At 40.1% G+C, this 14,632-nt stretch overlaps 2 protein-coding genes and 1 long non-coding RNA gene across 3 annotated transcripts; all 3 read right to left on the minus strand.

Moving 5' to 3' along the window:
- Positions 1–624: 624 nt before the first annotated feature.
- LOC131358180 (uncharacterized) lies at positions 625–3,901 on the minus strand. The gene is made up of 5 exons (XR_009205354.1): positions 3,544–3,901; positions 3,117–3,167; positions 1,284–1,388; positions 1,121–1,202; positions 625–997 (listed from the first exon to the last, which is right to left on the minus strand). It is a non-coding gene; the product is annotated as an uncharacterized LOC131358180 (long non-coding RNA).
- Positions 3,902–8,415: 4,514 nt separating this feature from the next.
- Positions 8,416–9,721, minus strand: LOC131357975 (serine/threonine-protein kinase pim-1-like). Its single transcript, XM_058397406.1, has 3 exons — positions 9,382–9,721; positions 9,114–9,290; positions 8,416–8,432 (listed from the first exon to the last, which is right to left on the minus strand). The coding sequence occupies exons 1-3, from the start codon at positions 9,719–9,721 to the stop codon at positions 8,416–8,418; spliced, it is 534 nt and encodes a 177-aa protein (XP_058253389.1).
- Positions 9,722–9,990: 269 nt separating this feature from the next.
- Positions 9,991–14,320, minus strand: LOC131357976 (uncharacterized). Its single transcript, XM_058397407.1, has 14 exons — positions 14,202–14,320; positions 13,913–14,051; positions 13,712–13,774; positions 13,451–13,570; positions 13,215–13,355; positions 12,963–13,134; positions 12,520–12,614; positions 12,353–12,403; positions 11,828–12,206; positions 11,563–11,739; positions 11,313–11,422; positions 10,825–10,870; positions 10,610–10,704; positions 9,991–10,098 (listed from the first exon to the last, which is right to left on the minus strand). Exons 1-14 carry the CDS (start codon positions 14,318–14,320, stop codon positions 9,991–9,993), a joined length of 1,815 nt encoding a protein of 604 aa, XP_058253390.1.
- Between the last annotated feature and the right edge of the window lie 312 nt (positions 14,321–14,632).

Here is a 14,632-nt window from a genome sequence, read left to right on the forward strand (position 1 = left end):
AATTTCAATTTATTTGTGTAGCGCTTTTAACAATGGATATCGTCTGTCTGTGGGAACAATAGTCTGTTTCGGGTGGGGAAGAAAGGGAAAAAATGGGGAAGAAGGGGAAGGAAGAAAAAAGCACACACCTAAATATGCAGTAACCTCCTAAAACTTATAAATAATGATTAAACAAAGAACACATTCAAATCAAGTCAAGTCCAGAAGCTTTTATTGTCCTTTTGACCACATATAGCTGATGCAGTACACAGTGAAATGAGACAACGTTTCTCCAGGACCCTGGTGCTACATAAACAACACAACAACATATAATTACAAAACAACACAGAGAGCTAAGGACAGAAAGTAAGCTGTCCTAGCTACATAAAGTACATCGTGTGCAACTTGGTGCAAACAGTGCAAGACAAAAGACAGTGCAAAGAGACAATGCAGTACGTATAGCAGCAGTTGAATAATGTGCAAATACAATTCAAATAATAGATGACATGTACCCTAACAATAAATACAGGAACAAATTATAAAATAGCAATATATTAAACTATAAACAAAAGAGAAAAATAATATTTAAACATCAAATATTTCAATATAAAATAGACATATAACTTTGTAAGAATACAAGCGCTATATGCAACATATCTATATTTTCTTAATTTTTTTGAGCAACTGCTTTTGTCATCGTCTCTGTCACTGGACAATAAATTCTGGCCTTGTCCTGGCTATGTCCAGTTGCTGATGTCCACACTTTCTGCAAGTGTTGGCCTTCCACTCACCTAATGTATGCACGTAGTTGACGTGGCACAGGTGGTTGAATGCTGTTGGAGGAACACGTCTCGGCTGATGGACCATCACGTAGGGTGGAGTGCTGCTGGGCTGGGGAGTGCTGGTTGCCGAGGGTCCAGGGTCCATGTCCAGAGTCCGAATGTGGGTTCGGTGTGGGGACCGTGCTTGATAGAAGTGCTGGGCTCGATGGGAACAGCACCAGCTTGCGCCGGTATGCCTAAAACAACATGATGAAAAAAATATACATTAACAGTCTACATATATGGCAGTAAAATTTAAGCAATGGGTAAAGAGTTTAGGAGAGATATTTCAGATATAATATACTGAGATATTTACATACCAAATTCTCCTCCATAACTTGAGTGGGAGAATCTGAAGAAAAGTGATGAGTGTCCACAGGCCTGCACTGGACATTTACTTATCTGTAACATTAAAAAAACACTGTCAGTTGACATGCAACCTATAGATTACATGGTATGGCTTTATGTCTTTTCTATACATACCCTCTGTTGAGGAGCAGGTCTGTCCCCAGCTGCAGAGGGACACACACCTGTGCTGGAAAACTGCCATGGCCTTACGAGATTTTTGAGGCTTCAGTAGTCGAACATCTGTGAAAGTTAAATTCAGCAAGCTAAACTGAATAATAATTAAATCATAATGTACAATAATTCAAAAAATCGAAACGAATTAAAATGAACAACATGCAATTCTGTACAATTACCAGCCCTCTTAGATTGTAAATCGTAAATAATAACACTATAATAATAGTGCACTGTGATGTATAATAACAGTAAACTATGATGTAAAAAAAGCAAATATTGGTAAAAAGGGATATAGTTCATTAACAAAAGCATTCCGGATTATAGTATTGGACAAATTTATGTTAGTAATAGAAACTCCATTCACCAATAGCCGAGGAAGACGAGGTGTTACATTATTTTCAGATAAACTCCAAGATATCTGAACTATAGACTGTGGGATAGCTTTGATGATGTTATCATATTGTTTTCTGTCAAATAAATTAAATTTGGAACTAAAAGTTTCAAAAGACATTTGTATGACAGACCATACTCCTTTCTCCCACCAGTTTTTGTAGAATATAGATTTGTTCCTAAACACAACATATCTACAGTTCCATAGAGGGACATTATGAGGACTCAAATTATGCTTATAGATCATTTTCCAATAAAGTAAGACCTGTTGATGAAACACTGATAACTTAACAGGGTCATAATCACATCTAAGGAAAAAAATGGATACCTCCAACTTTCATAAATATTTGGCTAGGGATATGAAACCAAAAACTATTTTCATTTTTCAAAAAGGATTTTAGCCAGTTTGTCTTAATCATACCATTAATACACTCAATGTCAAGGGATTTTAGTCCCCCTAACTGTGCTATTTGTGTCTTTATAAATTAATTTAACTAGATTAATAAAGTTTTCTCCAAAACCAAGTAATTCTAAAGTACGAAAATAAATTTGTGTTCAATCATGTCAAAAGCCTTAAAAAATCTAGAAATAAAATGAAACAATCTACGATTAAATAATTATAATCCAGTAAGTCAAGCACAAGTCGTATATTATTGTGAATTGAGCGGCCTTTCAAAAAACCTGACTGTGTCTCTGAAATAATCTGTGAAACTCCAATTTTTAATCTGTTAGCATAAATATGAGTTAAAACTTTAATAGTCATTATTAAGCAGAGTTATGGGCCTTCTTTGAGATTGTCTATTAATTTTGGATTTTTTCCAGGTTTAGGGATGAGAGTGATAATCCCTTGGTTCATAGTAGTCGGAAGAATATGGGATTCAGATATTTCTTTCAACATATGAAAAACAAGGTCTTTAATAAATATCCAAAAATGCCTATAGAAGTTACTCGTCAATCCATCTGAACCAGGCGATTTGTGTAATGATAAATAATTCATTGCTTTTTCAAGAAGCGTTTCTTCATCTCAATCTCAGTTCTTCACTGATGTATGTGATATCCCGGAGGTCATGTGATGTCCAGTAAGATGTGTTACCATGGTGAAAGTACACCAGTTTGAAGGATCAGTTACCTTTAGCTCACATCATGTTACTTGATCAATTTATAATGAATATGTTGTTGCTTATATGTGATTTGATGTAATCTAGTTATTGACCCTAACTGTCTGATTGGGGTGGGGGTGTTGACTTATGAAAGTAGTCATGAACAGTAACTAATGCAGCATCTAGGATTCTTATACCGGAAAATGACAGCAAGGTGCATTAGTTTTGCATAGTTTTGGTCTTTAAATCAATTGTAAACAGGACTTTATTGCTACTATCACAGCAGTCAAGTAAGGTTACTTACAACGGTGATGTACAGGTCCGAGCCGTCCTTACGGAGGTGTTTAATGGCAACCTACAAACAAAACAAAAACAAAACACCCCTGTGAAGTGTAGCAGTGGACAGATGGAAAACTTTCAAAAAGGTGAGGGCGGAAGGTGCGAACAGAACAGTGAAAAAGGTGGGACAAATAACACGTGGGGAAAACAGAAACGAGATCACGTGACCCAGAAATCATAAACACAGGCTTAAAACTAGTGCCGGGATTAATCAAGTTTTATCTAATCTTATCTTAGGGATGCCCTACAATGAAATGACAACCAGAGAAAGTTTTTGGAGAAAGTGCACATGCAAAAATCTGGACAATGCTCATGTCATTAACCTCATTACGCTCTACAGTTCATGTATTGTGTTGACCAGTGCAATCTGCAGGATTTGCACAGGCATTTACCTGCTGTCCATCTTTCCTACGAACACCTTCGTACACTGATCCAAAGCCTCCACTCCCCAGCAGATTTCTGATGGTGTACAGATTGAGATATCTCTGTGCTAAAGAAAACAAATAAAAAAAAAGACAAAATGAGCCTCGTGTTTGTTGTCCTCTTCTGTGTGTATGTAACGCGCTGAGTTAGCATTAACGTAAGGGATCGCTCGCCTAACTCAAGTTGCAGCAGAAATCACACGAAGCTCACACAGGTCGCATTTCACATCTCGAGGGGTTTTTATTTTTTACTAGCAACAGTGTTATTTATTTAAAGAAGAAAAATTAAATGAGCAACAGAAATGAAAATAAAAACATCGGAGCCGCACTCATGCTGTACTCGCGGCTCACGTGACTGCAGACTGACCACAACACAAAAAAACAAAATGGCGCCCTGCTCTTAAAGGAGCCACAGCTTATTTCACTCGTTACAGGTGAAATGGTCAGTAATAAATCAGTGGTTTATTTCGTGTATGTGTTTTTTATTTCTTTTTATACAACAGCACAATAACTGCTAACCTTATCACAGCATTCTGATCATGGGTAAAAAAAAGCCAGTTGTTACTTATATAAAAAACAGCTTTCGTATCTACCTCAGATATACACTGCGGTCAAAAGAATTGACCACAACATTAACATCCCAGAGTTTCCATCATTTTCTTTTTTCTTTTTCTTTTCAAGCAAAAACCTTTTGCTGTTACTGCTTAACTAGCCTGAAATAGTGAATACTTAAGCATCGGCTAGTCACGTGACTGTCACATGATCGTACTGCACTGAGAGAGTTGTGGTCAGTCAGTATTGTCCTGTTCATCATGTTCATGTGTTTGTCAGCTTGATAGGACCATACAAATTTGTGTATCTTATATTAGAGCATTTAAAATTTAGTGCTTTGAGTACAATTCACTCACCTGTTAGTGGGTGGGATATATTAGGCAGTAAGTGAACATTTTGTCCTCAAAGTTGATGTGTTAGAAGCAGGAAAAATGGACCTGTGTAAGGATTTGAGGCAGTGTCATGCTTTGGGCAATGTTCTGCTGGGAAACCTTGGGTCCTGCCATCCATGTGGATGTTGACACGTTCCACCTACCTAAGCATTGTTGCAGATCATGTACACCCTTTCATGGAAACGGTATTCCCTGATGACTGTGGCCTCTTTCAGCAGGGTAATTGTCGGAACTCAGAGCCCCCTCCGAGTGGACATATCACCGGGTGGAATTTTTAGATTGTGTCTATTTCTCTTAGCTTTCCATAATCTTACCCAATGAACTCAATAAACTATAAAAACTTAGCCAAAATAAAGGAGATCTCAGTCAGCAGATGAGAAGAAGCAGGTTTCTTTATTCAGCCATGCAGTCAACAACATGCATTTATGAAGAGAGCAGCTGGTTTTTAAAATCCCTGAGAAATTCCCCTCTACTTATACCCGTTTCTCTAATTTAAATATTTCCAGCAATTTCCCATTATATTCAATGTATGGCTACATAATTTACATACTTTTGCCATTTCCCATTATTTTCCTACTTGTACCGATACCGCCCCTAAATTAATATCATCCTCCCCTTGATGACGTCAATTTTTCCTCCTCTCAAGTTTCCCTTGTTTTCAGGCTAAGTCAGCAGATTTCAAGAAAAAATAGCACTTACTTATAAGCGCTGCTTCCTTATCAACTTCATTTGACCGCAGCCTCCCAAGCTGCTTCCTCGGATCATCCCGACCTCATACGCTGCCTTCCACAACTATGTGTAAGTACCCTGACCTCTCCTCTGTGTCATATTGACATTTCTTTATCTGCTTGATCTAAGTTAGATGCGTTTGTATTTTTTAAATAAGCCTTCCCATTATGCTGTCTCATATCCTTCCCGCCAATGCTCTTCACTACCATAGACCAAGTCACACTGCCCTAACAGTCTACCACTGCCCTGTCAACCCAAGGCAAGAGTTTCCTCTTGCCTTAGTGCATATCCTGGGCCTTGAGCTTTTAAGCGTTTCACTCTTATTGTCTGCTAAGCTTTATTTAAGATTACATAGTCACACAATATGCACCTCACTCATCCCTATTTTTCCTTCTAGCTCAGTCAGCCTGCCGTGCTATCTTCCGAAGAAGTCCCAGGGGTGCTCTGCGACGCTGTCGCCAGTATCGGCTGTCTTGCCTGGCTATTGAGCTTACTGGTTTCCTGGAACACCTATCTGACACCTCCATCCCCGAGTCCTCTCACCTTACTCACCATATCGTGAGAGATGCCCTCTGTCTCGATCAGAGCACCCAATTTCACCCCAAAACCTGTGATCAGTCTACTCAGACCCTCTACTGGCATTGGACACGCACTACCTCTCAAGGCATCCAGACTATTGAGATCTCTTCTGATGATTCTTCCTCTGACTCTTCTTCACCTCCTAACTCTCCTGACGTTCCCCAACGTTCTCCTGGCTTTGTGCCTTTGCTTTACAGTATTCACAATATTCCCCAATCTTCTCCTGTCTATTCGCCTCCAGTTTCTCCCACTGATTACTCTCCCACTTCTCCTCAGGAACCTGAGGTCCCTTCTTCTACAGCTGACCCTCCGGTCCCACTGATCCCACTGGATAGGCTGACTGACTGAGCTGTAACTCCTAATGTTTCAATAAATTTCTCTTTCCTTCTTCCTGTCTCAGTGTGGTTATTACACCAGTATACTAATATTAATGGTTTTGCATGTTTATTATAAAGGTTATACATGATTATTATAAATTTGCATTAATCAAAGCCAGCTACTAGTCAATAGCTAAATATTTTGGATAGGTAAACACTACTGATAAGCAGGGTATTGCTATCTTAAAGCTAGGCATATAATTTTCTCCGACATAATGCACCGTGCCACAAAGCCCAAATGGTTCAGGAATGGTTTGATGAGCACAACAATGAGTTTGAGGTGTTGACTTGGCCTCCAAATTCCCCAGATCTCAATCCAATCCAGCATCTGTGGGATGTGCTGGACAAACAAGTCCGATCCATGGAGGCCTCACCTTGCAACTTACAGGACTTTAAGGATCTGCTGCTAACATCTTGGTGCCAGATACCACAGCATACCTTCAAGGATCAAGTGGAGTCCATGCCTCGATGGGTCAGGGCTGTTTTGGCAGCAAAAGGGGGACCAACACAATATTAAGCAGGTGGTCATAATGTTATACCTGATCAGTGTATATGATACTGTATGTAAACGGTTTTAGAAGACGTTTGTTTTTAGCTGGTCAAACAACACGGAAAAATCTGGAAAAGGCGCAGATTAAGATGAAAAAGCTTTTTGATCGCCAGTCTGAAAAGCGTGTATTTAATCCTGGGGATCAGGTTTTGGCATTGCTTCCGTTTGTGGATTCTCCGTTCTGTGCGAAATTTGTGGGACCCTATACTGTTGTGCGTGCACTGTCTGATCTTAATTATGAAATCGCAACTCCAGACAGAAAGAAAATAACCCAAGTCTGTCATGTAAATTTACTGAAACCTTTTTTCTCCCGCGATTGTCAACCAACTGATGTTAAATCATCCGCTCCGGTTAGTCCTGTGACAGATGGGATGGGTCAGTCTTTGGTATAGGAGAGATTAAGGTTGTAGACGATGCTGTAATACAACCTCGACTGAAAAATTCTGAGACCTTGAAAGATTTCTTGTCTCATTTATCCGTTTTGCAGCAAGCAGAGTTGTCACAGCTGATACGCGAGTTTACGTCATTGTTTGGGGATCTTCCATCAAAAACTCATTTAATAGAGCACGACGTGGATGTGGGTGATGCTTCATCTCTACATCAGCGCTATTATCGTGTCCCTTTTGAAAGACGTCTAAAGTTGGAAATCACCAAACCTGACGCTTTTCCCTCCCGAGAATGGAGGACTGCGTTGACCAAGTGGGCTCGGCAAGGTATGTTAGTAAATTTGATTTACTTAAAGGATATTGGCAGGTGCCTTCGACACCACAGGCACAGGAAATTACTGCTTTTATAACTTCTTCAGGGTTGTACTCCTATTCTGTCATGAGCTTTGGTTTACACAACGCTCCAGCTACATTTCAGAGATTAATGAATCGTGTAGTCTCTGGTTTGGAAGGCTGCGCGGTCTATTTGGACGACGTTATAGTTTATAGCGATAGCTGGGATCAGCACTTCACACGGGTACGAGATTTATTTCGGCGTTTAGTGGAGGCTAATTTGACGGTGAACTTGGCTAAATGTGATTTTGCACAGGCAACGGGTTCTTACTCGGGAAACGAGGTGGGCCAAGGTGTGGTGCGCCCTTTGCACGCTAAAATAAGTACGATAGATAATTTCCCTGCCGGTCAGGTGGGAGCAGGAGCTGTTCTTCTCCAGACTCATTCTGGTGGTATTGGTCACCGTAACTGAAGAACAGATCCTTGAAGAATATCTGAAGTAATCCTGTTCCTAATAAGCACATTAGCATTATGTATGTGTGAGGTTTCACATGCGATGTTTATAAGGAAACTGAATTGAAGCCTGATCACGTTGCCTTGTGCAAGTAAGCTTTCTTATGTTCAGCAGAAAAAGACCTCGGTGTGATTACTGACTCTTTCGTCTTTCATCCGAAGCTCATGTGCACACATGGACAAAATTGTTGCTACCCTTCCATTAAAGAAAGAAAAACCCACAATGGACAGTGAAATAACTTGAAAAGTAATGATGAATAAAATTGTACTGAAAATTGACTAATGAAAATCAGACAATGCTTTTGAACTCGAAAAGATTGACACGTTCAACTAAAGTGTGTCCTATAATTAGCATCACAGGTGTCTTCCCACTTGTAGTCAGTCAGTCTGCCTGTTTAAAGGGTGAAAAGTAGTCACTGTGCTGTTTGGTATCATGGTGCGCACCACACTGAACACGGAGCACAGAAAGCTAAGGAGAGAGTTGTCTCAGGAGATTAGAAGGAAAATTATAGACAAGCATGTTAAAGGCCATCTCCAAACAGCTTGATATTCCTCTGACTACAGTTGCACATTACTCAGAAGCTTAAGGTCCACTGGACTGTGTCCAACCTTCCTGGATGTGACCACAAGAAGAAAATTTATGACAAATTGAAGAGGCAGATAACCCTAACCCTAACCCTAACGCTAACCCAGCTTAGGCTGGAGTGAAAGTGGAACATGCAACAGGACAATGATCCATGGCTAAATAAGAAAATAATTGGTGCTACAATGGAATTTATTTATATATACACATTTATTTGTGTATACAGTATATACATTTATATATACATTCATGTTTGGTTGTTTCTTTCTTTCGAGGGTCTTCAACAGCTCCGCCTTCACTCAGATCCTTCACCAGATTTAAACCATTCATGGCTTAGGATGTCTTCAAATGTGGGCCGACATTCAGGTTCCAAGTCCAGGCACCGATTTATCAGATTGTGGCAACCTGTGTGCAGTGATGAGATATTATAGCTAGCGCTTTGACATTTAGATAGATATTAATATTATTCAAAAATCAATTCATCTTGTAATGCCAGTTTCACAAACTTCAGCAGTTCTAAATGGTGATGCTTCTACATTTCCTCACCTTCAGACACGCCGGGAGCGAAGTACATCTTCCTGTAAAAGATGTCGTCCTCATTATGGAAGGGCATGTGTCCGCAGACCAGGTAAAAAAGGAGAACTCCCAGACTCCAAATGGTGGCAGGATATCCGAAATACTCTCCATCGCACACCCACTCAGGTGGAGAGATACTCCAAGTTCCTGAGCAAAAAAGAGAGAAGGAGCACCGTCAGCACTGTTGAAACTTCACTTCGTTCTCTTTGATTCTGTCTCCTACCTATTATGCACTTACCTTCACATTCTGTGTAGGGCGTGTCAGAGAGCAGAGCTCCACAGCCAAAGTCGATTAACTTCACATCCAGCGTGTCAGGGTTGATGAGAAGGTTCTTCGCCTTGATGTCACCATGGAAAACACCGGCTTGACAGCAGTGGCGAGCGGCTTTAACCACCTGGCTCATGATTTTCTGAGCCAGTGCTTCTGACAATCTGCCGTCGTGATGTTTAAGGAACTGCTTTAGGTCCATGCATGGGCTGGGTCGCTCCAGGACCAAGATGTAGCAATCGGACATCTCAAACCATTCAATCAACTCCAGCACATTGTCACAAGGAAGCGGCTTGGAGACCTTTTTCATTAGTGCAACTTCCAGGGGAAGGCTGCTTGTTTCTCCAGGCTGAAATACGAACAGATACAGTTAGTCCTGGACTGGAGCGAATTCTTCTAAACTACTGAATCAGAGATGATACAATACGAAGGTATGAACTGGTAATGATTCAGATATCTATTATGGATGATAGGGAATACAATCTGAATGTGAACTCTAAGTTGAAGGTAAGTACTTTAGGATTATTTTAAATAAATAAATTAGTAAACGGACACATCATTTGGTCTATCAGGTGGGTGTTATTTGGACTCTATGTCGTCTCTGCAGAAGAATCTCAGAAGTAGAAGTTTACTTACAATGGTGATGAATTTATCTTCTGTTTTTTTCTCCACATATTTCAGTGCAACCTGTTCAGACATAAAGAAACATGCACATTCTTATTGTAAAACATGAACAGAACATATACAATTCGTAATTTCTACAGAGTTGTGATCAGAAATAAAATGAATCTATTCCAATAGGCTTCAGACTGGCTTAGCCTCATACTCCCATTTTGCCAACAGTTTGCTGCAATTCTCACTTTGCAGATGATTGACACTAAATAATGCGGTTTCTTTACGTTGACTGAACACACAACTGAATCAGACCAATTTTCAGCATTTGCTGAAGATTAAACATTTAAATACGTCACAGTGGTATCAGTTACATAGTTCAGTTACTAAACAGTTCCCTGCAAAATCTATGATTTTTTAACTCGGCTGTTCTGACATAGTGTGTTTTATTTTTGCCCCAGACAATCAGGCAAGTGTTATTGTTTAACCCTGGGATTGTCCCTCAGGGACATCGATCATTTTTCAAACGCTTAACAATGGTTACTAAGTGCAAATGGACTGTAGATGTCATGCACAGTCTAATGACCTGCTTGCCATCAGCATTACGGATTCCCGCACGGACTGTCCCGAAGCCTCCTTCACCCAGCATCTCTCCCGGGGTGTACAACGACTCAAACACCTCTGTTAAACAAACAGACCATCATTCAAATCAAGCTGAAATAAGAAAATCTGCAGAAAAGTTATACATTCACTAGCAACACATTACAGCAACATTTTTGGAAATGGTGGATTCTAACATACCCCATGGCGTGATGATGTTCTCAGGAAGAGGACACAGGTTCTGTACCTGAAAAAAATATTGTACATACTTAATTCACACGTCATAAATCATACTGGATATGCCTAATATTTGACTGCATGTAATGCAAACACATCTTCAGAAATGAATTAAACAGAAACAGCCTTCACTTTCCTAGAATAGAAGAGTGAAATGAACGTGTTCTACATATTTCTTAGCGTTATTTTTGAGCTGAACATTTCTATAGCCACAGATTACTTTGTGTGTTAATGGGTTGTTAGCTTTACTTCTAGATGATCTCATTGAAAACTATTTTATCAAGGATAATCTCTTTTATTTTGAGCCTCTATGTGATTAGATTTGTGTAATCTCATATAATCAGGTAAGCACACCAATCTCTGTTACTGAGCAGTACAAGCCATGTAATCTGGACTAGTATAGCATGTTTCTGCTCGATATATTACAGTCTAATCTCTTCTCACTGACTCACCTTGACATTCTTCTTAGGTTCCTCAAACCACTGGTGGCTGAGGATTTGCTCGTACGTTGGGCGCCAGTGAGGATATAGCTCCAGACACCACTGGATCAGGTCACGGCAACCTGTGTGTAGTGATGAGAGAGACATTTAGTCAGACATTCTAGATTTTGGAAAATCAATTAATATGATTCATTTATTGTGAAAGGCAAGTTTTCCAACATTACTATACATATCTAAACTTGATGTGTTTGGACTTTCTCACCTTCGGACAGGTCGTTAGCAAAGTGCAAGTCCCAGGCAACGATGTCCTTCTCGCACCAGAAGGGCAGTTCTCCACATACCATGTCAAACAGTAGAACTCCCAGACTCCAGACGGTAGCATGATCACCCATATACTCGCCCTCACATATCCACTCAGGTGGGAAGTAAGCTCTAGTTCCTGAGTGAAAAAGACAGAAGGAGCAACGTCACAAAAATGGTTGTCCACTGCATGTTTTTATTCTTTCCAAGACCTATGATGTGCTTACCTGCATAATATCTGTAGGGGGTGTCCTGCAGCAAATCACCACAGCCAAAGTCTATCAGCTTCAGCTGGTGTGTGTCGGTGTTGATGAGAATATTCTCCGGCTTGATGTCACGGTGCAGGACACCACATTCAGAGCAGTGGCGAGCGGCCTGAACCACCTGACGCATGATGTGTTTTGCCAGTGATTCAGACAATCGCCCTTTGTGACCTTTTAGGAATTTTCGGAGGTCTGTGCAGGGGATTGGTCTCTCCAGGATCAAGATGAAGCAGTCCGACATCTCGAACCACTCGATCAGCTCCAAGACATTTTCATGGCAATATGGCTTGGACACCATTTGCATTAAAGCAACTTCCAGAGGAAGGCTGTTTGTCTCTCCAGGCTGAAATATAAACAGACACACTTAGCATGGGTGCGGCGTGATTAGGTCTAAATTATGGTAAACAGAAATGTTACAGTATAAAAGGCTTGGATTAGTAATTGACACAATTCCACACATAACCTCAGAAGTAAAGGAAGTTTACTTACAATGGTGATGAAAGCTTCATTCATTTCCTTCCCCACGTATTTAATGGCAACCTGTTCGCATATACAACACATAATTACATTCTTATAGAAAACCTCACTAAGACATATAAGTTGTGATGAATTGTGTCGATTAGTGCAAATGAACTGTAGATGTGCAGTCCGCTTACCTGTTTTCCGTCAGCATTACGGACTCCTGCACAGACGCTCCCGAAGCCTCCTTCACCCAGCAGCTCTCCCGGAGTGTACAGGGACTCAAACACCTCTGTTAAACAAATATACAATCATTCAGTAACAAATAAGAAGTGTGTCGTCTTGAAAAATCAATCTGAAATCATCTTTTCTGCTACCTAAGCTCTGATCCCTTCTGTCTCTTACCCAAAGACTAACGTACACTTTATATAAATATGACCATATTAAATTCAAACCTTTTAATAAACCTTTTCAGGCAAAATATATGAAGCTGATTAGACTGTTTTGGCCCAGTGTAATGTGTTAAAGATCTGACAGACGTGTGCTAAAAATCTTTACCGGACTTTAAATCATTACTGTAAATTCTTTGCTGTGTGATTCTTTAGGTACAGTTTTATGTCCAAATGGTGGATGAACATACCCCATGGTGTAATGTGGCCTTCCTGACGTGGACGCTGGAGACTGAACATCTCACTAGTCATGAGGCCACGTTCGGAGTTCTTCAGCTTATACACTCCGTCCGCGTACAGCTGACGAAGGTTTACCAGCCACTCCGGTTCTTCTTCCTTCCCTTGGTGTAGCTTCTCAGACAGCTACGAGACAGACGGAAAATAAACCGACTAAATATTTTGTAAATAAAACCTTGGAATCATTTTACAAGTATCATATTTACCGCAAGGGTCATTTTCATTGTGGTCTTGGTGATTTGGCGTGGTAAAGTAGCAATTGCTGTAGCGATGGCCTCGCAGTACTCGAGGGCTTGGTCGTAATGGCCGAGCTCGGCTAGCCTACTGGCGTGATAGCACTTGAAGATCTAAGACAGACAGAGTCATTCCATCTTAGCAAAAAGGTTCATGCTTAAATTTGATAAAAAGAATATTAAAAAGGAATAAAAAGAGAAATTCTAACTTGGAAATTTGGCTGGGGAAGCCCTGTGGTCAGAGCATCCAATATCTCGTCTTCTGGGTCGGCAGAGCACAAAAGTTTCGCCAGAGAAAGACACCAGCTATCTTGGTTCTTAACCGCTCTCTGTAGATGGAATTGGCACATTAGACAGCAACAAATAAAGCAAAAACAACACAAAAAGTAGACAGATGGTGATGCTGATGCATTAATAAACAAAGGTATAGCTAATATAACATATTACAACATAAAATGACAAGTTTATACCCTTTTCTTCAGAAGCCTGTAGTTCTTGAAAAGGACAGTTGCAGCATCTGCCAGCTCTGCTTTCTGTAAAAGAAACATGCTTAACTTCCATCACTACTCTAGACACAGTATATTTATTCATGCTGACAAATTTAGCTTATTAAATCTCTTGCTGCTTTTATTGTGAGTAATTTTGCTGTGAAAGTCAACTAAAACGCTTACTCCATTTTTGCTGCAACGCAGCTCCATCACCTTCCAGAAGAAATAGGTCTCCTTCTGGTCAGGTTCCTCCACCTTTTGTAGGCACTCCTGGGATTTCTTCTGGATAAAACGCATCACGTCCTCCATCTGGATCTTACTGCTGTAATGGATGGATACAGATTAGTGAACAGTTAGTGAACAATTAGTGAAGAAGTACACCTTGACCAGCTGATGATATGTTTCCAAACATTCCTGCTGAATGTTCAGTTTGTGTGTGTGTGTGTATCTCAGAGGAGAAATAAGCACTCACCTCATCAGAGGACCCGGAAAAAAGATGTCCTCCCCATCAGACAGGTAGTTGTCATCACCTTGTAAGAGGTTGCTTTCTCTCTCATGATGAGGAATTTGAACAGCAGGGTTGCTCTGCATTTTTGTCCACTGTCATTTTTGTTAATTTTGTTATTAACTGTGGAACACCATAAATACATTTGGTTATTTATTTATTTGCTTTTTATATAATTCAACTTGTGTTTAAATTATTTTGTCCACCTCTGGACGAATTCATCAGACTCGCAGACGATATTTGCTTAAAGTAATATACGTTCTCCCATTGAAAAAAAAAAATATGCCGATTCATCAATTTTTTATAGTCAGATGTGAGTGAGGACATAAAAAGACTTTCTGATATGTAATTTCAATACAAAACAATTTCACTGAATAGCAGTTAGGGGATGTACACTG

The sequence above is a fragment of the Hemibagrus wyckioides genome, linkage group LG08 (assembly GCF_019097595.1).
Source record: "Hemibagrus wyckioides isolate EC202008001 linkage group LG08, SWU_Hwy_1.0, whole genome shotgun sequence".
NCBI classification, from domain to species: Eukaryota; Metazoa; Chordata; class Actinopteri; order Siluriformes; family Bagridae; genus Hemibagrus; species Hemibagrus wyckioides.